The sequence below is a fragment of the Protopterus annectens genome, chromosome 6.part0 (assembly GCF_019279795.1).
Source record: "Protopterus annectens isolate FY-2018-M chromosome 6.part0, PAN1.0, whole genome shotgun sequence".
NCBI lineage: Eukaryota > Metazoa > Chordata > Ceratodontiformes > Protopteridae > Protopterus > Protopterus annectens.
Genome location: NC_056737.1, coordinates 1,048,824,977 through 1,048,849,628, shown reverse-complemented (window position 1 = coordinate 1,048,849,628; position 24,652 = coordinate 1,048,824,977). Strand labels below are relative to the sequence as shown.

At 40.4% G+C, this 24,652-nt stretch overlaps 1 protein-coding gene across 2 annotated transcripts in view; it reads left to right on the top strand.

The window, feature by feature from the left end:
- CPSF2 (cleavage and polyadenylation specific factor 2) overlaps positions 1 to 24,652 on the top strand; it is an 806,201-nt gene that overhangs the window by 635,573 nt on the left and 145,976 nt on the right. For both annotated transcript variants that reach the window (XM_044074658.1, XM_044074655.1), the window contains exon 11: positions 6,007 to 6,159. In XM_044074658.1, coding sequence (XP_043930593.1) covers positions 6,007 to 6,159 — 153 coding nt within the window. The remainder of the gene's footprint in view (positions 1 to 6,006; positions 6,160 to 24,652) is intronic.

Below are 24,652 nucleotides of genomic sequence, written 5' to 3'. Positions count from 1 at the left end.
ATATACTGCATCCAGGAAACCCTTCCCCTCCCAACCCATGCCCAAATACAACTTTTGAAGAAACTGCCACTGAATTTAGTAATCATTTTATTAATTCAATAACTACCATAATTAATGACCTCCCCACTAGTAAAAATACTAAAAACCCTACTTCCTCATCTTCCCCTCCTTCTTCTAACTCTTTCTCTCTTACATCTGTCTTAACTAAATATATTAAATCTCTACTCTCTAAACTCAAACCCTGCTTCCTCTCAGCTGATAACCTACCCTCTTACTTCCAACCCCTAGCCTATCCAGTATCCATCCTGATCAACCGATCTATCTCTGAATCATACGTTCCATCAATATGGAAAACTTTCTACACATTACCCATACATAAAGGAGGTAATTGTTCTGATATATCAAACTTCAGATCAATTGCTATACTGTCTCCCCCCCCCCCTCCAAGATTCTTGAGAAATGCATTCACAAGCAGATAATGCAATACCTTCACCAACAGAACCTTCTAACACAAACACAGCATGGATTTCGTCCCAAACACAGCACTACAAATGCACTAATATCCTTCATTAATACTGTCAATGGACCGTGGTCTGGTAAATAAACGTTTTCTAGAAAGAAAGAACTTAATTGCCGTTTTTCTCCGCTTCTACACTTGTTTGTTCATTAATACTGTATTACTGGCCCGTGACAATAATAAACTAGTCTCATGTCTGTTCTTCGACCTGTCCAAAGCCTTTGACACTGTCTCCCATCCCCTCCTCCTAGACAAGCTCTCTCACCTAAGATTCTCTCCTCCCACCATATCCTCATTTTCCAGCTATCTCTCTAACCGCCAACAAGCTGTTAAGTGGCACTCTGCTCTCCCCCCAAGGGTCCATACTGGGGTCACTGCTCTTCAATATTTTCACCAACCTACTTTACTCTTCTTGTCCCAACTCCACACTTGTGCAATATGCTGATGATTCTACTGACAATCCATCTGACCTCCACTCTACTACCCAAGCATCATTCAACATGATAAAGACATGGCTTTGTGACAACAAATTAATTCTCAACCCTAAGAAAACTAAGCTCCTACTCTTCCTCCCAAAAAACCTCATCAGTCTCAAAACAACATTTTCCATCCTGTCTAGCGATAACACTGTCATTACCTCTGACCCTAGCACTAAACTGCTAGGAGTCATAATAGATGATCAGCTTAAATTTGATCTCCAAATCACCACCTCTGTCTAAAAGACTCACCAGAAACTCGGACTCCTTTACCGAAACAAAAGACATTTAACCAACTCAGCCAGAATAACTCTCTCCCATGCATTTCTTCTTCCCACCCTCCTTTATAGCTCTCAATTATACACAAATCTTAACACCACACTCATAACCAGACTTGAAACTACATATAATAAAGTTGCCAGATTTGCTGCAAACCAAACCTACAAATCACACCATTGCCTATCTCTTAAACAGTTGCAGTGGCTTGAATTCCCTCATTTACTGCTACTACAGCAACTGTTAATTATCCACTCCATCCTCTATCTACCGTCTTTCTGCCCTAGCATTCAATCAGTTATAACTAAATATTCCCCAACCAGGACATTACGTAGCTCAGACCAAGACTTCCTACAGATCTATAAACCCAAAACCAAATCAGGGTGTTTACTTGATGACTATAACCCTGCTACAACTTGGAACTAACTACCCCTAGAAATGAGGTCCCTTAACCAAACAAAGCATTTTTAACTAGCCACTCGGGAATATCTAATAAATAAATGGTCCTGCCCTTTGTAGTCATCCTCCCTGAAACTACCTAACCCTAGCTTGTCTCTCATCCCTCCTTTCTCTTCCACTGTCTGTCTTAATATCCATCTACCTCCCTGTCTCGTTGCTTAACCTGTAGATTACCTTACTACTCCATCTGTACCTCTACATTACCTTGCTACTCCATCTTTACTTGTACTGTATATAACTACTTAGAAATAATGAACACTGTTTTCCCCTACATTGACATTGTACCTAAGTTTTTGTTGTAAAAAGTCTGACATTGTACTCTACTGCTTTTCTGTATGATTTGTTGTAAATGCTTTTTGCAGTTTGATCTCTAACATTTGTACCCAACTGTTTTCTGTAAAACTTTATTGTAAAATGTTATTTCTCTAATTGTTTTAGCTGCCAGTGCAATTTTCTTGCTGACTTATGTAAAATGTTAATACTGATTGAGGAGCTTTTCTCCTCGGGTCTCCACTGAAAACGAGCTAATGCTCAGCTGGACTAACCCGGTTAACAAATGTAAAATAAATAAAAAATAAATGCTTCACAAGCATGAGGGATACCTGCTGGCACATCTTACTTTTCCCTACATACGAACAGTACTTTTGCTTCTAGTTTATGGAAACCGAGTGTCAGTTTAAGGTCCTTTGTTTTGACTCTTCTTCATCCTGTGGAATTTTATCAAAAGAATACATTGGTTGCAGCCTCACTTCAAACCAGCTTCGTAACCTAACTCCTCCTGCCCGAGTTAATGACTTCTAGCATTGCAATGTAAGACAAATTGATATCAAGAGTCCCACTCAATTTCATAAGAACATAGGAACAGTATTAGGCACATCATCACAGAGAGACGGTAAGATGCCTAGGTATATACACATTTAAGTCGACACAATTAAAAGTTCTTCCCACCCGTTACAAATCCTTAGTAGTGCTCACCTCTCAAACTGATAAGAGTTGTGCATAGTAACCTTGGTGTAAATTTGTGTCTTTCCATCTAATTATCAAGACTAGCCTTAAAGGTAGCCAAAGTAATACCTTGTTTGGTTTGTATAACTGACTTACTCCATAGGTTGGGAATATGTTGAGCTACAAATATATACCTCCAGTGAATCTTGTTTGTTTTATTAATGAAGATTTTGCTCTTTAGTGTGTGTGTTTGTAGTTCTACTGGTTTTGCAAAGAAATAGAAGGTCAAACAGGGCTGGGTCTTTTACAACTTGAAAAGTGAGACACACGTCACTTTGGAGCAGCTGATAGGCTACCAAGTATAAGGAGAGTCATGCTTATCTATTGGGATAGCTGAAGGACTTAAGACCTTTAATTTTCTTGGTGAGAAATCTTTGGGACCTTTCCAGATGAGTTTTATGCCTGGATTTGTACATACCAAATGGGTACTGTATTTGATGATGGGTCTCATAAGGAAAGAGAGCATTAAGCATCATGGTTTTCAAAAGTTAACATCAGTGTTTCTGTGCCAGTTGTGGTTCCATCTGTTTAAGTGGTACACAGCCAGAGTCATTGGCTACGAGGACCTTTTTTTGCTAGTCAGGGCCCAGGCTAACCTTGTCCAAGGTTCCTTATACCAGCTTTCACTGCTCAGTGATGACAGATGGCAGTTTCTAAGAACCTTGCACAAGTGTTGATCCAGTGGTGATGACCTCCATTAGACATGTCCATTCCACCTCAGTTACAATCCTGGGAAAACACCAGGTGAGGATCCTGCACCAGCAATGAAGTCGATGTCACTGAACCTTGTGATGTCAACCTCAGAAGGGCATGCCCACCCCATTCAGTCTGATAGCTCCTTGTTTAATGGACTTCCCTTAGAGGTCTTCTAATGGAACCTATTCCTAAATTCTGGGATAAACTCTGACTCAGACTTTGATTACCTGTAAGGTGAGATGAATTTCCCACCTGGATGGTTGTCTATCTCAAGGGATGTTATTTATTTATTTTATAGAGGAGAATCTCCTTATTAACATGCTTTATGGATTCCAGGTTTTCTGCAACGTGATTATAATACTTTTTTTTGGCCTTACCCTAATGAGATCAGATAGCTGGAAGAAGTTCAGGCAGCATCTAAAAAATCAGGCCTTCAATAAAAAGTTTACCCATTGGAAAAGCTGCTAGGTTTAGTATTTGGAATTTGGTCTCCAGAAGTATTTAATAGGGTCTGTGATTAGTGGAAGAAACAGAAGGCCCTTGTAAACGAAGGAGTGACATTCAAATGTTAGGTGCATCAAAACAGTCTAGCTAGACATGGTCCAAAGGTATGTCACAAACCAAACTTCCTTTTTTTCAAACTGTTTATTTCCTTGAAGTTCAATGGCACTCTTTTGAGGTGGCCAGCCTTAATCTTAATTGTTATCTCAATATATTTCTTCCTCCACATTTGGTATTTCAAATAAATGTTCCATTTTCTCAGCCATCATTTAAGAGCTAAGACCTTCATGCAATCATTTATCATCACTCAAGTCAAATTTCCTTTTTAGTGACTACAAGCATAATTTTAATCAACCTCACAGTACAGGGTGAACAGGGAGATGTGAGATTTCCCCAAGAATAGATTCTTCTTCTTTTGAGATTTTATAAATCTCTTCACAACACTCGCAGAAAAAAAAATATGCTAACACCATTCCTGGGCTTGAGCCAGATGTACCAACCCATGAACACCAGTAAGCCATGGTTCGGTAAAACATGTCTGCCTGGTGTTATTCATGATGTGGCTTGGTTACATCAAAAAGGTTTTTAGGTAGCTTTATTGCTTTTGTTGCCGACTTTAGAAATGGTTGCATTTTTAGAAAATCTGAATAATACCCATATGTATGCATTTTTTCTGTCTCAGGTCTGTAACCATAATTTTTTTCTGGTACCTGCCTTAAAACGTGTACCTTAACAGTATCTATCAGTCTGCCTGTCTTTGTTTTCCTGCTTTGAGGTTTGCTTTGAAGTGCTTCATATGGCATATGCATGTGGCACCTGCTTTGGCACCATTTTGGAATCATCAGAGGAACCATCCTATGTGCACTTAGCTAAAAGAAATGTGTCTTTCTGCTGTTAGTCTGATTTGACTTAGGGCTGTTGAAAAGCTTATTTTCTCTGGAAGTGGTTTTGGCCTGAATTCCAAGGATGGTCATTGAACTATGGAGCAGTACTTTTTTTTTTTAACTCTGTAAAGTACTCGGCAGTGTTTGTTACCCACTGTTAAGTACATGTTATAGCTGTGCACAGGGGAATTCTGCATGTGTAAGTAATCCTAAAGAGTTCAGATTTGTTCTTGCTTGAAAAGAAGATATATTAATCTGCAGGTAGAACGTGTGAAACATTTCTGAACCAAGTTCTGTAGATGAATGACACTGGTTTTCTTTCTGTGCCAGTCCAATAAAGTAAAGCATATGAGATATTATGAAATATGCATCTGCCACAAAAACAGTTGACTTCAAAATGCCTAACTTGTACTGTAATGTGTGTTTTTTCTAAAACACTTACCAGTTTTAATTAAGTTCTTTGGAATGATGGGTATTTGACAAATACAATTTTTTTTTCTATGAGAATATCACTGTTATAAATAACTTAAGAATTGTTTTATTAATTGTGTAAACAATTTAATTTTTATTTTTTTTTTATCTTAGTGGGCAAGTGCGCTTTAAACCTTGGTAATGTTTTTGTCATGTTGCTCCTAAATAGGTTATTTAATTCTGTGAAAATCAGTTCTGATTAAGTCTTGATTTTTTTTTTTTTTTTTTTGGAAGGAAGCACTCAACCTTAATAAAATTATTTTATTTTTTTCACTACTTTGTGGAATTCTTGAGAGTTGGGTTGCATGACGTGGCACTGGTGTATTTCATTTTGGTTCTTGGTTGACTGGCTGCTATTTCAGTCATGTGATAAAGCATGATATAGCAGTACTTTATCAGGTTTCAGACAGAAGATCTGAAACTGCTGAGGTTGCATTACAAGATGAGGATATTCAGATATTTGGTGCTTTTGATAGCTACTGCACTGAACTAGTACCTTTCTTGGTCACAGAAGTAATGCAATTCTGCAAGCAGTACTCAAGTGCTGTGGTATATGTATAGTTATAAAAGCAGGATGTGATTAACTGGTGTGCATCGAGGGCAGTAAAAATACATTTCAAAAGAAACCGAGTAAATTAAGCCTTTTGATAATGTGTAATTCTTTACTTCATTAAGGATTTCATTTGTTGATGCTATGTTGTGTTTATTTCTGTCATTTTAGGCCTGAAGACCTTTTGATACCTGAGCTTCAAGCAACTGAAGAAGAAAAAAGCAAACTGGAATCTGGTCTAAGTAATGGGGAGGAGCCAATGGATCAAGATTTGTCTGATGTTCCTACAAAATGTATTGTAGCAATGGAGCCCATAGAAATCAAGTTAGTGGTCTTTATCGTATATACTTAAGATTACATCATTTAACAGAAGGTAGTGCAGTATAGCGATGGAGATTGACTTTACTTGCTAGTACCTAGAGTAGCATCCCCTGTGGACCTTGTGTAATGATTTAACATTAGGGGCATAAGCTAATTTGGAAGAAGTGTGTCCAACAGAGCAGTTGTGTCAGGAATAGATGCGGCAAGTCTGTTGAAAGGGAGATGTTCATCTCAGCATTTTTAATGACACAAGAGATGAACACATGAAGTGGGAAGGGAAACCATTTGCAGTTTGAATGGAACTTTTAGAAGACAGATGTTTGCGTTTTCTGAGTAGATGTGTAAACAATTAACTGGTATTCCTTCAAAGCAGAAGATAAAAAGGGAAAAATGCTTGATGTTTTGAGTACTGGTATAGACAGCATAAGACTGTGAGATGAAGATGATTAAAAGAGAGGGGGCAGTCTTATTAATAGTCATCTGTAAAATAAAAAAAAAAAAAAATGACAAGTATAAAATATATTTATATTCGTTCTTCAAAAGCTGGGAAACACTGACATATTTATAAACAAGTCAAGTACAATTTGAAAGTTTTGCTGTGGTATTTTCAGGAGGATATTTTAACTGACACAATATTTACTGTTTTCCAGAAAAAAATCTTTCTGATGTGTTTTACATGATTATGAACTCTCATATCTATGCAATTTATTTTGACGTCTCTTATTTGTCTTTGGATAATATTTTGGCCTTTGCTGTGACTAAATTATTTAAGACGAAAAGAATGTTGTGTTACCCTGAAGTCACAGTATTTAAGTGAAAAATTTTAGGACTCCTATTATAAAAAGTCTACAGTATATTAGGGCAGAGAAGTATGACTTGCATAGATAATGCATAACTTATAATTTGCACGTGTCTACCCAGTAACAGAATAGACGTATCAATGTACTGAGTTATGGGCTTCAGTTGTGTAGATGGTAGAATACTGAGTGTTTGTGATCATCGTGGACTTCAAGGGCTTTCCTTCCAGTCTAGCTTTTCATTATGGAATGGACATGATGGCTTTTAGTTTATGGTTAGCACTATAGTTTATTGGAATAGTCTATGTCCTTCTGTTCCAGTGTTGCAGTATTCATGGTGTGGATTTCCCGCCTCAGGTGATCTGATGTCGGCTCCTATACAAAAGCTTAAGCCTGGCTGCTGTAGGTGCGTGGGACGTCACACGTAGGGCCATAAACCAGGGACCTTAAATGTGACGTCTGTACGCACAGACCTCAGAACTTTTCAGCCGCAGACGACATCACTTCAGCCGTTCAGCTCCTACTCACGATTACTTTGAAAAGATAAGTACCCCGTTGGGTTTTTTTGTTTTTCAATAACATTGCTTGTGGTTAGTTTGCTGTAGTTTCTTGGCTGATGTCCGCTAAAAAAGGCAAATGTAATTGTGCCATCAGATACAGCACAAATATACCCACGATAGGTGCATATTTTGTCTAGGTAAGAAACACGACCATACATTGTGTTCCATTTGTCAGTCCTTTGTGCCCAAAATGCTTCGCAGTCGTTTGGCTGCATTAAATTTATATCTCGAGAACCAGCGTCTGAAATGTCTAGCCCTTAGGATGGACCCTGAGTTGGCCACCCAGCCAGAACCACCCAGGAAGAAGGCCAAGGTTTGCAGGCCTATTCCTACTGCAGCTCCGCTGTTGGACGTCCTGCCAGCTTCCAATATAGGGGCCCGAGGAATGACCGATTTCTCCATCAACTTCTGTTCCCATTGAGGAAGACATTTCTGCAGCCACAGAAAGCACATCCGCGAAGACTATTCAGATGTCATTCCCAACCGAGGTCGAGGGGGAAACTCTTGTTGGCCGACCGACTGAGTCCTCTCCTACTGCAGGCCCGGGCCTCTATTCCTAGGACATCCCCGAAGCGTACGCCTTCCAAGAAGAAACAGAAGAAAAAACATATCACTCTTCCTCCTGAAGCAGAGCCAGATTGGCAGTCTTTTACAAACTGTAATGCAGGCCTTCATGGCCCTTAGGCCCACAAGCCCTATACCTTCCTCCATCCCTGTGTTCAGCCCTCGCCCAGCCTCTGCCTCTTCTCCACATCTTCCCACTACCCAAGAGGGAGAACAACAACATTATCAATATGATTCCTCCTCAGAGGAATCTTTTTTTATGTGTCTCAAATTGCTTTCCCTGTAGACTACTATTCCCCAGATTAAGACTCCATTGAAGGGGACTCCCCACATGAAGATATAACTTTTGGGGAAACCATAACTAAAATGAAGGAGTACTTGGGACACTACCCTGATGTCTGACACCCAGAAGAGGTATTCTGAACTTCTGCAACTTGAGTCTCCCTCTCCTTCAGCTATACCTCCTGTGCTTCCAGCCTTCCTGGACACGTGTAACTCTGTAAGAACCCAGACTCACAGCCTCCAGCCCCTAAAAGACCAGACAGGTTTTATAAGGTACCTGATGACCAAAAATTCCTGGTAAAACCTCCACTGGCAGACCCAGCTGTAATTGCTGTGGCTCCTGACCGTCTAGACAGGTAGCTTCTGCTTCTGTCCTGCCCACAGACAAGAACAGTAAAACCATGGATAGACTGGGTAAAAAGGTGTACACTTCCTCTACCCTGGCTTTTAGAGCCATTAATTACCAAACACATGGTCAAATATGCTCTGGATCTAGTGTCCCAGGCCTCAACCCTGCTGACATTGTATCAAAGCTGTCCCTAGCCACCCAAGTGGCCAGACACTCCATCAGGTGTAGTTATGATGCAGCAGAAGCCTCGGCCAGGTCTGCAGCTTCTGCATCTGCCCTTCGCAGATATTCCTGGCTACGCTTACAACCTCTTCCAGAGGATGTCAAATCCAAAAGTATGGATGCTCCACTGGACCACAACCTACTTTTTGGCAAAAATTCATCTGAGTTCAAAAACTTGCAAGAGAAAAGCAAAGAGCTGCAAGACATCAAACATTTGCTGGTGTCCCCTTTCCCTAAGTACTACAGGAATTACCAGCAAAAACTTCTTTTGTCAGGAGGATTCCTTCCTCTTCTCATCCTTCCTCCTCTAGACCTAGAAGAGGATCCAGGAGACATTCTTACTCCAGACCGCCTAACAAGCAACCCCCCTCCAAACAGCCCTTTCTGGACAGAGGTGGCCCCACTTCTGTGTGACTGCTTTGCCCACTTTCCCTTTTCTGCCCGCCAACCCACTGCCTCCCCTTTTAGAAAACCATCGCCTCAGACCATACAAAAGGTCCTTCTGAAAATCGAAAAGGACCAACCAAAAATCTTGCTGGTGATTCCCTACTGGCAAGGCTTCACTCTTTAGCCAAGGGAAATCACCAGAAGTTACCCCCACAAGGTGGACCTACACTCTCAACAAACAAATGCTAAATCTAACACTTTGGGTGATCATCTTCTAATCCCTTACAGACAACTCTACTCTGAGGATGTGCTTTCAATCCTGAGGTAGGCCAGGAAACCAACTACTAGAAAGACATACCTATCTAAATGGGAAAGATTTTCTAAATAGTGTCTCCCTAACGACAAGGGCCCACTGCAGGCCGACCCCTCCCTAGTCCTTAGCTATGTTTGTTATCTCATTAAGGCTGGACTAGCTTACTCATCTGTGAAAATCCACCTTTCAGTCATTTCATAAGCTTACCCTTACACCCCACCCCCGTTTTCCTTGCTGGACGTTAAACTTTTAGGGGTCCTACATATCAGACCACCAAGAAAACCCATCCCTCCTCCCTGGGACCTCAACTTTGTGTTAGAAAAACTCACCTTATCTCCTTTTGAGCTGGCTAGTTCAGCCACCTTACAAATGTGCACTTGGAAAACCATTCTTTTAGTGGCCATTTCTTCAGAACTGCAGGCCCTCATGGCCTGCCCTCCTTACACCACCTTCCACAATGACAGACTTACTTTACGCACAAATCCTTCCTTCATGCCCAATGTGATAAATGAACTATCTTTAAACCATTCCATTCACTTACCTACCTTCTTCCCAACTCCAACCAACAACGCAGAGAGGATCCTTCATTCCCTGGACGCATCCAGACAGTTAAGAGTCTACTTAGACAAGACTAAGTCCTTCAGAAAGTCTGACCAACTTATAATCTCCGTTCACCCCAGGGCTCTGGGCAAGGCAGTCTCCAAACAAACCATTTCCTGTTGGATCAGGAAATCAGTTCTTTTTTGTTACTCACACCATGGCAAAGTCTTGCCTCAAGGTGTAATAGCTCACTCAAACAGGGGTATGGCTACCTCCAAGGCCTTTCTCAAAGGCCTAGACACAGCTTCCATCCTGGAAGCAGCTACCTGGTCTACGGATCACACTTTTCACCAAACACTACAAATTAGACCAAGTCTCCATGGCCAGAGCAGGCTTTGCTAGAGCAATCCTGCAAGGATTCCTGGAATCCTTTACCTGTGCCTCCTCCCTTCACTCTTCCTAAGCTGTGGTACTCTCCCACACCATGAATACTGCAACATTGGAATAGAAGGACATAGAATAGTTGTGTAAAATCTTACCATGACCATAGATGTCCTTCTCTTCCATGTTGCAGTATTCCTTCCCACCCTCCATACCCCCCTATTCTTCTCTTATTGCAGGGTCTGTCCTCTGACCACTGGTTCCACTCCCAGAAGGTTTATCTGTTCAGCCTTGCAGTGGCATTTGTTCCTTTTGTTGGCATCCTGTTCTCCTGTCAGGCCACTCTTCTTCTGGGCTTCAAATTCCGAGGTCTGTGCATGCAGACGTCACATTTAAAGTCCCTGGTTTTATGGCCCTACGTGTGATGTCCCATGCACCTACAGCAGCCAGGCTTAAGCTTTTGTATAGGAGCCGATGTCAGATCGGTTGAGGTTGGAAATCCCACACAATGAATACTGCAACATGGAAGAGAAGGACATCTATGATTATGGAAAGATTTTGCACAACTATTCTTTTTACTGTTAATCATTAGCATGCAAGATAGCATGTAGCACAAAACAACAACATGGTCCAAAATGTTTTCATTTGCATGTGTTTAACTGAGATAGAACACTGATTGCAGAGGACTGTTTTCAGGCTCATGGGAACACATTTGAGGTCTGCTGAGTGTTTGTCCCCCATGTCTGCCAGTTTTCCTAAATAACTGGTTAAGCTGCAGGTACTGTTTTACAGAATGTTTTTTATTCTTTTACCTTCATCCAAAGACATAAGGCTGCATAAAAAAAAAACTGTGTGCACAGAGAAGATACAGGGAGAAAATAATTAACTAAAGGAAAAAATGGAATGAGTACATGACCCATGATGTATCTTTGTGACATTTAGATGTCAGGTTGAACTGCTTGCCATATTAACTGTCTAGCATTTTAATTCAAATGATGTAGACACAGGTGATGTGGTGCTTTATATTAGGCAAAAATAGATTTTATATAAAGCAATTATTTAATAGCTCATAGTTCAGGAGATATGTGTCATATAGACAAATCAGTTAGTGTTTCATACTTCAGGAGTCATTTCTTGAAGCTGCTAATTAACACCCAAAGTTTGCGTTCTAATTCCAGGCTTGTTTCTTTTGTATCATTCATGTTGGTATATTAAAGCATGTCCCAGTATTTATTGGTTTACACCTTTTTATCTTTAGAGCCAGCATGGCATCTTAAGTTGTACCACACTTGTGCTTGAATGTATTGTTGCTTCCTTTTGATATAATGGTTTTAATATCCAGTAAAATGTGTTTGCAGCATTGGCGAATGTGACTGCATCGGTACTTGTCTTTGTGTCATGCAAGTGAGGGTTGAATCATCATAAAGTCTAGCAGAAATGCAAGCATTGTGGTGATACTTAAAAGTGGCAACCTGTAAAAAGAAGTAAACCAAACAAACAGTGTTTTCCAAACCAAATCCTGGAAGTGAACCCCATTCCCGTGGTTGAGAACCAACTTAAAAAAGTTATAGTGCCAAAATCCTGAATATGCTCAACACCCCCTTCATATTATGTAAAGCAAAAGCAGTGTGTCAAAAAGATGGCTCAACCAAGAATGTTAGAAAACATAGAAAGCCATCCTGAGCAAGTAACTGACCCCACACGACTGTGCTACAGCCAATACAAATGCCAATAGTATCCAAAAAATCCAAAGTCTGAAGGCAAGTAAAGCTGTTTATTAACATAAAATATACAAAAAGGTTAAGTGTTTTCTTAAGCTGTAGGAGACTTCATCAGAACAAATGCCACTAGTAAATGAAACCTTATATAACAATCTGTTACTAATTAATATAATTAAGTATGGAGGCAATTAAAGTTACAAAGCATAAAAAACTTGTAACAATTCTAAGTAAAGTATAATAAGCATGAAAAAGGTACATCCTGTGAATGACTATAAAGCATAAAATCAAATTTGGCTTAAACATATATATATATATATATATATATATATATATATATATATATATATATATATATATAATGAGAATGTATGTTCTGTTATGAATAATTATAAAGTAAGAGCACTTTTTTAGAAAGGGACAATAGTGCTGTTGTCATTCATACCTGGAGAGGTACCATGACATTTAATTTTAGCTGCCAATGTAGTTCTCTGATCTCCAGGCCTAGTTCCCATCAAGCTCCTCTTATATTGTCAACTAGAATGTCCAAAATCCCAAATTTTAACCTACTAGTACCATTACAAACTAGACTATACTTATAAAGGGCACTATTTGTATTGGTTTTATTAATAGCATATATATGTTCATAAATACACTTCTTAAGGCTACATTCTGTTTTCCCTATACAGAAATAGCTACATGTGGTACACAAGGCCAAATAAACAATACCCCGGTACTGCAGTTGCCCTTTTGCAACGTAATTTTAAAGGGTACATGTTTCAAGGCAACAGTTTGGTTCTCCATAATAAATGGGCATTGTCAACATGCCCCACATTTTGTTGTCCCTTTCTCTGGTACCTGGTGGTATAATAACACATGTTCGAATAGCCAGTCTGATGGCCTCTACCATTACTTCAGTGCCACAAGCAAGATACCACATGAGAGTCTTACAGTGGACACTGTTCGTCCAGTGGTCACAGAGTCTCCCGTCCCTCCATACTAGAATCCATCTCATGCAAATATGCAGAGACAACACAAGTTGGTGGATAATCTCTCCGTCAGTGGCAGAAAGGAGACCCTTCTAAATCCCCCAGGCCACAGTAACCATGGACAGTTCTCTTCTAAGGTTAAGGGGCATTTTGAGGGGAAGACATGTTTAAGGGATGTGATCATCTAAAGAAGCCAAACTCCACATCAATATCTTGGAGATGAGAACAATCCTACTAGCATTGCAGGTTTTCCAGGATGTCCTGTCGAAAGGTGTGATTTCCATCCATATAGACAATATATCAGTGGTATAGTACATCAACAGACAAGGGGGAACACATTCATTTCCACTTTGCCAGGAGGTCATGCAAGTTTGGCAATGGGCAGTGTCCTCCCATCACTTCCTTGTTGCAACATACATTCCCGGATGTCAGGTATATTAGTGGACAAGCTGAGCAAGTGCATCCTATTACCTCATGAGTGGTGTTTCAAACAAAAATTGACAATGGAAATTTTCAGCCGCTGGTGCCAACCATGCTGTAACCTCTTTGTCTCATTACCCCAACAAGAAGTATAGCAGTTATTTTGCCCTCATCCCTCCACAGGGACAGTCACAGAGAGATGCTGTAGTCCATATGGCCCCACAGGTCTCCTCTATGCATTCCCACCAATGCCTCTCGACAAAATTCATACAGAAAACCACGAGTTGCGAAACCAGAGTGATCCTCACTGCTACATTCTGTCCGTAGCAGGTGTGGTTCCCCTCCCTTTGGCCTCATTTGCTGCACCCTCCACGAGTGATGGATCCTATTCGGGATATTTTGAGTCACCCATCTAGGATGCCTCTACCGGACCTACAAACCCTAAAAACCCTGTAAACCCTTCTTATGTATCTCAACACACTTACCTTCAGACTTCAGCACTCCACTGATTGTTCTCTTCGATCTTCTTCTTTTGGCTCTACCTGCTCTGTTCGCCCTGCGGGCACACTCTGCTCCCCTACCCTGCCCCCAATTTTCACCCATCCCCAGGTGTCCTACACTTATTATCACCTTGCCACTCCCACTCATCAGAATCAGTCAGCATTAACCTATCACTCACAGGACCCAGCCCTATTACTCCAACTCTCTCCAGTCTCTCACTATATGCTAATTATAAACACCCCAACGCTATTTTAAACAACCATTACTTAAATACCCCGACAGTGCCTCCACATACTTTTAATAAATCTTCAAACTCAAAGCCTATTTACTGCCTAATACCCCCCACTTATAATTCTCTATCTTCTCACAGACTATGAATACCAACCCCTCCCTGGCACCCACTACCCTAGAACCCAAACCAGTACTACTAATCAGCCACATAGTTCTACCCAACCACTACCCCACCTCTCATCAAACTCTTGTAATGCAAAAACTCAACATCTCATTCGTGCTTCATATATTAATCCTAGAACTAAATACTACCACAAACTCTTGTTAAAACTAATCCAACAAAAATAAAATAAAATGTCCAGGTACCATAGTCGTAAACCAAATAATCCACTTTAATACGATACAATCACAGGAGCCACCACCATTAGCACTTTTGTCTTAGACACAAGACTTCCTCAGATACTTGCGTAGTCAAAAGGAGCTGAACGGCAGTGTGGTGTATACAAACTTGGTTTCCCCTGCATCTGGTAGATCGAACTCAGTGCCGGTGACGTCATCACTGCAAATGTTCCCTGCGGGCCCTAGAGTGGATACAGTTATGCACTCGGCGTGGGCTTTGAGGGAAGGAAATAAACACAAAACTAAAGGAATGGCTTCTACGAAGGTCATTACTACACTGACTGAGGTTAATAAAGAACTAGCACCGACTAGGTGCACTAAAGGTACTGTAGCTAATGTTTTTGATACTAGTGACATTCCCATTAGAACGGAGAATACCAGGAACTCAGCTGTTGACATAGTGTCTTTGGGGGACATTATTTCTAAAAATTATAATTTTGTCCCTATGAGTGTCTCAAATGCAAATGTTCAAGTATTGGACAACAACGAACAGTCTTCTACATTAAAAGATATGATATTCAGCTTTGAGAAAAGACTTTTTAAGTTAAAGTGTGTCCGAATGGATAATGGGTATCTGCAATGTTGTTGTGATTTAAACATTGTACAACAAGGGCTTAGGATTTTCAAATATCCTTTCGGTATAAATTATACACAGGATGTTATTTATGAATTTCACACTTCTTTTGATGACTGTGGTATCAATTTGCTTAAAAAGCTTATTAAGTACAATGAAGTTACAATAGAAGCATTAAAGAAAGAGGTGGAACAATTGAATAATAACATATTAAAAGATCTTTTGTATATGGAATATGATAATTTGTATAAAAAAGTGCTGTTTAGAGTGAATAAAAGGGTTGATAATATTTTTTTGAAAAAACAGAAAAAGTTATTAAGAGACAAACAGCAATATGCAATGAAAAAAGTATATCCAGGGCCTAGAATTAATGAACATAGTACGTATAATAAAATGGGAACAGTTCATATGGAGAGGGAAGGGGTGAATTTTCAACACATTAGAGAGGATAGGACTAGGAATGAGATTCATAGAGGGTTGAATGAACTAGATTCCTTTTCAGACCAACAAAAAAACTTGTATGTTCCAAGAAGGTCAGAGAGATTGGCCAACAAGAACAGGTACAATATGGACTCGGGTCAACATCACCCACAAACACCATACCAGAACAACAAGGGCTGGAAAAGGGTTTGAATGAGAGTGGAATAATTTATGAGGCTGATATGGATGGCATAGTGGCCGAGTATAATGGGTTCAAAATATATAATTATATTGGCACAACTCTGAAAAAAGAACATTTTTTGTTGTTATCCAAGGGGTTTAAATTTGTATCTACGAGTGTAGGAGATATTGCCAATGCTTTAGTTGACCTGAAATTATATTTAAGGAAACTTAATTTAGCTATGGTATGTAAAAATAATGAAATAACAGAGTTTGAAAGTGAAATAGGTCCTACCAGGGGAAGTACTATAACCCCCCCCCCTTCATCCAGTTCTCATGACTTTTGAAAAACAAGTGACTGATGAGTTATATACGGCATATGGTGTTAACAAGAAAAATAGGGGGCAAAATAATAAGCGAAGAAGAAAGAGCTTTGCTTAATGAACTAAAAAATGACAGGTCATTACGTATTATGAAACCAGATAAGGGAGGGGGTGCCATTTTGTACAGCACGGAGGACTACAACAATGTTATTACAAATATCTTGATGGATATCAAGACATATTCTCCAGTTTCCAAAAATGAGATCAATATAGCATATGGACGGATTGATTCACTGCTGGAAGAGTATGTGTTAGAAAATAGGATTAGTGGAAAGACTTTATATTTGTTAAAACAACGGAATTCCAAAGTTCCTATTATTTTTGGAACACCTAAAGTACATAAAAGTATAAAGGAACCCCCATTTAGGCCAATTGTATCGGCTAAGGGCTCAAAATCACATCCCATTGCAGTATTTATAGATTACTGGATGAAAGAAATAGTAGTAAACACTAATCATTTAATCAGAGATTCCTGGGAATTTCTGAGTAAATTAACTCACGAGGTTTGGCAAGAAAATTTGAGTTTTCTTACTATTGACGTTACTGATTTATTCACCAGTATACCTAGAGTTCAAGGGCATAAATATTTCAGTGACAGTGTTTACAAACTGTCTACTTTGCCCTATGACAAAATTCAGCTTATTTTGGAATTAATGGAAGTAGTGCTGAAACAATTGCATACACTTTCAGGGTGAATATTATCAGCAGATAAGTGGTGTTGCAATGGGGGCAGCATGCGCACCAGTTTATGCGAACTTAGTTATGTTGGAATGGGAGAATAGATTTGTATTTCATAGAGATTATATGAAAAATATTCATCTATATGTAAGATTTTTGGATGATATATTTATATTATGGAAAGGAGAGGATGATAGTGTAAAAAATTTTGTTCAGTACATTAATGGCAGTACCCCCTTCCTTAGATTCGCATACACATGGGACAAGACTGCTATTAATTATTTGGACACTACTATAATACAAACCAAAAATGGTTTAAGTCCAAAATATATAGGAAGACAACTTGGTGTAATAGTTAATTGCATTTTTCTAGTAATCATCCCATGTTTATGAAAAGGAGTTTAATTAAAGGGCAAGCAGTGCGTATTGCCCGTATGACGTCAGAGCATGAGGACCTAGAACATGAGTTTAGGAAACTGAAATTTATGTTTGTAGAGAGGGGATACCCTGACACATTGATTGATGGGGTATTGGAAGAAGTTTATAGGGGTTGGGGTCAAAAATATAGATCACTTTTAGGTAAGCCTTTGGTAGATAGGGCAAAACTAATAACGTTAATAGACAGTATATTTATAACCCAAAGACAGCAACTGTAAGCAAATATCAAAGGGCATGTGTCATTGAATATAATGGTTTTTCTGAACCTTTTATGCAGATAATAAGGGACAATTGGAGTATGTTGAAGGCTAACAAGGAACTGTTTGAAATGATTGGTCAAGTACGTTCTTTTTCTTTTAGGACAGGTATCAATTTTAAAAGAATATTTGAGGTACCTATACATCAAAAGAATTATGATGGAAAGGCTACAGTTCCTTGTGGTAGTTGTAAACAATGTTCCAACATCCTGAGGGAGAATAATGTACAGTTGGAAAATGGGCTTGGTAGTTTGGTCAAATTCTGCAAAGGCAATTGTAACACAAAGATGCTAGTGTATTTGGCTATGTGTAACGGATGCCCTGCATATTATGTGGGTAAAACGGGGAGGGCATTCAAAGACAGGATGTACGAACATTGTTATGATGTCAAAACTAAGAAGGAGACTAGTGTTTTATATAAACATTCCATTTATTGTAGGTCCTTTAGTGGATATAAATTTGGTATTATAGACATAGTTAGAAATAATACAGGGGGTGGTGATTTAAAGAATATGTTGCTTAATAAAGAATTAAAATGGCAACTTAGGTTAAAATCTAACATACCCCCTGGATTAAATGAATACATTTCTGTCAAACCGGTTTTAGTACAGAAGCCATCTTTAGTGTGAATTTTTAGGTAGGGCATATAGATGGATAATTTCAACAGCCATCATGGTTATGGATTATAAGTAACACTGGTCAAATCCCAGACATGTTATATTTTTTTAACATTTTCTTAGGAAAAAGTTTTATATTTGTAATAATTATGGTGTCACTATCTTATTTAAAAAGGTATGATATATGTAATACAATGGTTTTAATTTGATAGTTTTTAGGATGAATATGAAGTGGTATTTGGTATTGTTCCTTTAAATTGTTAATTAATGTTCAGTTATGTCTTCCATAAAAGATCTGTAACACATGGAAGGAGTATCTGAGGAAGTCTTTTGTCTAAGACGAAAGCGCTAATGGTGGTTGCTCCTGTGATTGTATCGTATTAAAGTGGATTATTTGGTTTACGACTGTGGTACCTGGACATTTTATTTTATTTATTTTTGTTGGATTAGTTTTGATTTCATTTTTCCGGTTAAACTCTTGTTAAAACTCCAGAAACTTATTAGATTACTACCTAACCTCATAGTGGATGATGACATCCACTTTAACCCAGATCCAACCCCACCTGTTACTATCAGCCCCACAAATAACACCCATACTAGTCTACGAAACTCAAACAATGCCCCCAACACACTCCTAGTGTGTCACCTAAACATTAGAAGTATAAACAAGAAAATTCACTACTCACATGCCCTCCTAGATGTCCACTCCCCTGATATACTATGCCTTACTGAGACCTGGCTCAAGCCTACTACCATTGATAATGAGATTATACCCCCAGGGTGCAATATATTGAGACTTGATCGCATCTCTAAGAAAGGAGGGGAGTAGCCATCTTGTATAAATCCACTCAAAGTATCCAAAACTAGTACCCCAAATGCCTTGTTTACTAACAATGCAGAAATACTCATGACAAAGGTCCAACTCAACAAATGCAAATCTATAAACATTGCATGTATCTATATTCCCCCTGGTGACAACACAAATATCTTGGAGGGTATCCTCCAATGGCTCTCCACTAACTGCCCCCAGGAAACTATTATTCTTGGGGATGTTAATATCGACTGGAATACTTGCTCTTCAGACTTCCCCTCCACCCATATAAATTTGCATGGCTTCTCCCAGATGATATCTTCCCCAACCAGAATCAATAAGCCTAACAAAAAAGAAAGTATCCTAGACTGGATATTAATAAACAACCTACCCCAGATATATAAAACAGGCACCCTACCTGAGGACTTTAGCGATCACTTCCTGACCTATATAATCAGGAAAAGAAATGACACCCCACAACAATCTTCATTTAAAACCATTAGATGTTGTAAGAACTTTATTCAAACTAAATTTCAGAATGAACTTAACACATGTGACTGGTCCAACCTATGGCTACTTCCACTAGATGAAGCGGTCTCATACTTTAACTCTACATTTCTTGCTATCCTGGATAACCATGTTCCCCCATGCACTATCAGAACCAATAACAAAGTAGCACCATGGCTGTCTAATGATACAAGACAAAAAATTATTAGCAGAAACAAAGCGTGGACCTCTTGGAGAACCACTAAGTCCCCAAAAGGCCACCTTATATAAAACAGCTGAGAAATGATGCAAAAAATTCTATTATGCTAGACAAAAGGAATTACTACTGTAATCTGCAACAAAAGCACCAAAATCAAAAACAAAAATTCTGGTCAGGCATAAACTTCTCCACCCAGGCCAATCAGCTACCCCTACCCCCTTAACTACCCTCTAACAACCTCCTAAAATTGTTGCTAGCACCTTTAACACTTTCTTTACAGAAACTGTGCAATCCCTAGCCAGTAAGCTATCTCCCTATACCCCAAGTACCACCAACCCCACACCTAATAATAAGATCCCCTTTAAGCTTGATCCAGTACCAACATCTTTTATTAAGTCCCTACTTAAAAAACTGAAACCCACCACCCTTTCAGCAGACCTACTACCTGCAGAATATCTCCAAAAAGGCACTAATGAAATAGCATACCCATTTCAATTTTAATCAATAGAGCTATCCACAAAGCCTATATCCCCCACATCTGGAAAATCTCCCACATTGTTTCCTCTTCATGGCCTATAGCCATTCTGTCTCCCTTGACTAAAATAATGGAAAAATGTATCCATAAGTAATTTCTTGCCTTTCTGAATCAAAACACTCTCCTAGCCCCCTCCTAGCATGGATTTAGACCTTGTCATAGTACAAGCTCAGCCCTTCTCTCCTTCTCCCATACAATAAATCAAAACCATAATGACAACAAACTCTCCTCAGCCCTCTTCCTTGACCTATCCAAGGCATTTGATGTGGTAAATCACCAGCTACTCTTAAACACATTAAAATCATTCTCCATAGATAACCTAGCAATTACCTGGTTTCATTCTCACCTAAGTGACAGACAACAAGCTGTACTATGGAAGAATAACCCTTTTACCAGTCACCCTTGGAGTCCCACAGGGATGTATATTAGGTCCCCTCCTATTCCCCCTATTCATTAATGACCTGTACAAAGTCATCCCTGATGCAACTTATATTCAGTATGCAGATGACTCAACCCTAATCTGCTCTGCCACCTCCCCCACAGATTTACAATCCTTGTCCCAAATCACTTTCAGCAAAATAGAGAACTGGCTCACTGGTCGCCAACTACTATTAAACCCAAATAAAACCAAACTGTTACTCTTCTCCCCCACTTGCAAGGTCTCCTCACCACCTCTCACCATAATGTCTAACAGTGGTACCATAATTTCCCCAGACTGTAGTACTAAACTACTGGGAGTGATCATCAACAACAACCTCAAGTTTGATGCTCACATAGACAAAAATATTAAAACAGTTAATAAAAAATTAGGCTCTTTATACAGGATTAAACCATTCCTAACCCCATCTGCTAGAACTGTTATTGCCCATACACATCTGCTATCGACCCTTCTTTATGCCTCACCCATCTTCATAAACCTAAGCAAATCAAACCTTAATAAATTAACTAGGTGCTACAATAACATTGCCAGATTTCCCACAGGATCAGCGTATAGAACCCATCACTGCCTTAACCGTCAATCATTAGACTGGCTTGAACTACCCTATCAACTGCAGTGTTGTTGTTCACAAAATCCTCTACCAACCAGACAGTACACCCATATTGAAAAATATTATTACCCCCTACAGTAACCTAAAATCCCTTTGCTCTTCCAAAAAATTGCTAGTGCAAACTGTTAAAACCAACAATGTTAGGTAGTCCAATCTCACCATCGTTTTTACATATGGGTTCGGAGCCGATCCTCTGCTCTGACTCGGATGATTTTCAAGCTCAAAGACTTCTGGTTGGCTAGTGGCTAAACAAGTATCCCATGGTGCACCAGTGCAATCTCCAGATCTCATTTGCCGCGTCGACGAGTTTGGATGTACTTCTCTTGGCTCTGGCTAAGTCTTTTGCATTTTTTCATTAACTAGTGTTCTTTTTGCATATTTACTGGAATATATATAGATAGGGCTTTACCTAAATTGTCTTGTGGTCTTGTGTGACCGTAGTAGTAGTATCCTGTGTACCAGTAGTTGGGCGCAGTTGCGTTTTTTTTTTTTTTTTTTGCCTAGATCGGTAGTTTTGGCGGTTTCGCCATTTTTCTGTTATTTACTGGAAAGTATACATGTAGGGCTTTACCTTAATTGCCTTGTGCGACCAGTAGTAGTAGTAGTAGTATCCTGTGTATCAGTAGTTAGGCACAGTTGCGCTTTAGTGCCTAGATCGTTAGTTTTGGCGATTTTGCCGTTCTTAATCAGTAGGGGCTCCTATTGATTAATTTCCTGTTAATTGTTAACTGGTGGTCTTTGGCGGGGATCCGCTAAAGTCTTAATCACTTTTACAGTTGCAAATTGTTTTCCTACCTTATTGAACGTGTGTGTGTGTGTGTGGAGTGGTATACTTGGTCTGTTTGAATTAGAAGACCCAGTTCTTCACAGGGCTAGGCCTGTTTAACTTAGAGGACCTAGTCCTCTTGTTACTACTTCACTGTATTTTTATTTGGAAAAATTTCCTGTGTGACTGAATATCTGTCTGTTGTTTTAGTTGAAAGACCTAGTTTCTTTTACACCAGGCTAGGCCCGTTTAACTTAAAGGACCTAGTCCTCGTGTAATTCTTCTGCAGTGCTAGGCCCGTTTTAGATAGATGACCTAGTCCTCAGTTATTCTCTTTCTCTTTTCTCCTCTGGTTGCTTGTGTGTTTGCAATGTCTAAGGATAGCAAGGAGCACAAACCTTCTGGGTTCACAAAATGTATGAAGTGCTCCCAGAAAATGTCTTTGACGGATGGCCACAGTAGCTGTGTCTACTGCTTGGGAGCCATCCATTTACAGGAATCATGTTTGTTCTGTCATGCTTTCTCTCCTAGAGTGTTGCAGGAGTGAAAGAACAAACTGATACTCGGGGGTCTTCTGAAGCCAACCTTTGAGGAAGCCTTATCTGGTTTGTCGGCTTCTTCGTCTAAGTCTTCAAAGTCAAGATCTGACTCAAAATCAAAAGGTTTAAAAAGGCCTTCTCCGGCACGGGCTGGTGTTTCGGAGCCACCTTCCAAATTAACAAAATCTGCCTCCTCGACTCCTCAGTCTTCGGAGCCGAAGGAGAGCACCGTGGTTTCAGAGATGGTCACAGGTGCTTCAGTGCCGACTGCTGAACCCTTGGAAATAGTTGACTCTTCTGCTCGGAGCTGGTCTGTAGAGTCCCTACTGGTGGTCTTGCTGGTCAAATCTCCAGTGCCTGCTAGGTCTAGATCCCCAACTTTATCTTCTAGATCTTCCAGGAGTCTTTCGGAAGAAGATGTGGAGAGGGTATTACTGAGACTCCTGAAGTCGTCTGCTCTGCCTAAATTTTTGTTGGCTCTGACCCAATCAGCTCTGGAGCCACTCTAACCAGTTTTGCTCTCATCTGTAATTCCTCCTCCGAGCCATGTTGGCTGTTTGCAGCCGGAGTGCTTGTTACCAACGGAAGAACCCTCTGTTCCAGCTCCCCTTGCTGTTGCATTGGAGCCAAGTTCAGCTCCGACGCGCTTGGCTCCGTCCGTCGTGTCCAGGGACCGAAGCTCTTCTGTCGGCACCGATGGGGAGGGTTTGAATCGATCGTCTGTTCTGACCCTTCCTCTCGGTGCTTCTGCCGGGGTGAGCTCGGACCCTGCATCTATCTCGGAGCCGATGGCTCTGGCTCAGGCACCGTCCTTTGTCTCTTCGGAGCGGGGATGGTCTTCGGAGCCGGAGAGGTCTGCTTTTGAGGTGATGAGGAGTGTGCTGTCACAATCTACAGCCCCTGCCAGTGGTACAAGCACTCTTTCCCCCAGGGCTTCCACTTCGGTCTCAGTACCTACTCTCTCCGGAGACAGTAGAGACCCGCAGCCTCAAGAGCCACCAGCTGGTGGCCCCCACTCTTCCGGGGCCTCCCCAGGAGGTCCTTTCGAGGAGCCCCCTCAGAAGAAAGTATGCAAGAGGAAGCATATTGATTCCCAGGATGAGTCTCTGACATCGGACACTAACCTCGAGGAGTCGGAGGGGTCCCCCAAGTCATCCTCTGATGATGTCTCCTTTGTGGACATTCTAGAGATCCTTAAACAGAGGTGCAACTGGCCCACTGTCAACCCTTCTGATGAGGAGTCTGTGTACCTGAAGGCTTTCGGGTCTCAACCCTCTGCCTCTTGGGTGTCTCCACCTTTCGACGAGCTAATGGATGTGGTTAGTCGGAAGGTGTGGGATACTCCCGATGCCGTGGAGCCAGTTCCTAGAAGACCAAATAAGTTCCTGTCTGCCCCTCCTGGAAAATAATTCTTGTCTAAGGGTGTTCCCGTAGATGCCATTGTGGTGTCGGCGGCCATGAAGGAGAAGTTGGCGGAGACTTCTTCCTCTGTTCATCCGCCAAACAAGGAGTCTCAACAGATTTACAGATTTGGGAAGCGTGTATTTAGTTCAGCGGCTTTTACACTTCGATCTCTAACTATCTTACCCATTTCACGAGGTTGCAGAGGGATCTCCTCAAGGAGTTAGAAGATTCCATACTGGGTGCTTGTCCTGAGGGAGTCCCTGATAGGGTCTCTGCTCAGTTGTCCACCCTAAAATCGGTAGTTAACTCCTTCATGCAGCTTATCTCCCATGCGGCTGATGGAGCGAGCAGAGCAGCGGGTTCAGGAGTTGCCCTTAGGCGCCACTCCTGGATGCGCTTGTGTAACTTTGTGGAGCCTTTTAAGTCCACCTTCACCAATGCCCCATTTGATGGTTCCTCTTTGTTTGGTACCAAGGTGAAAGAAAA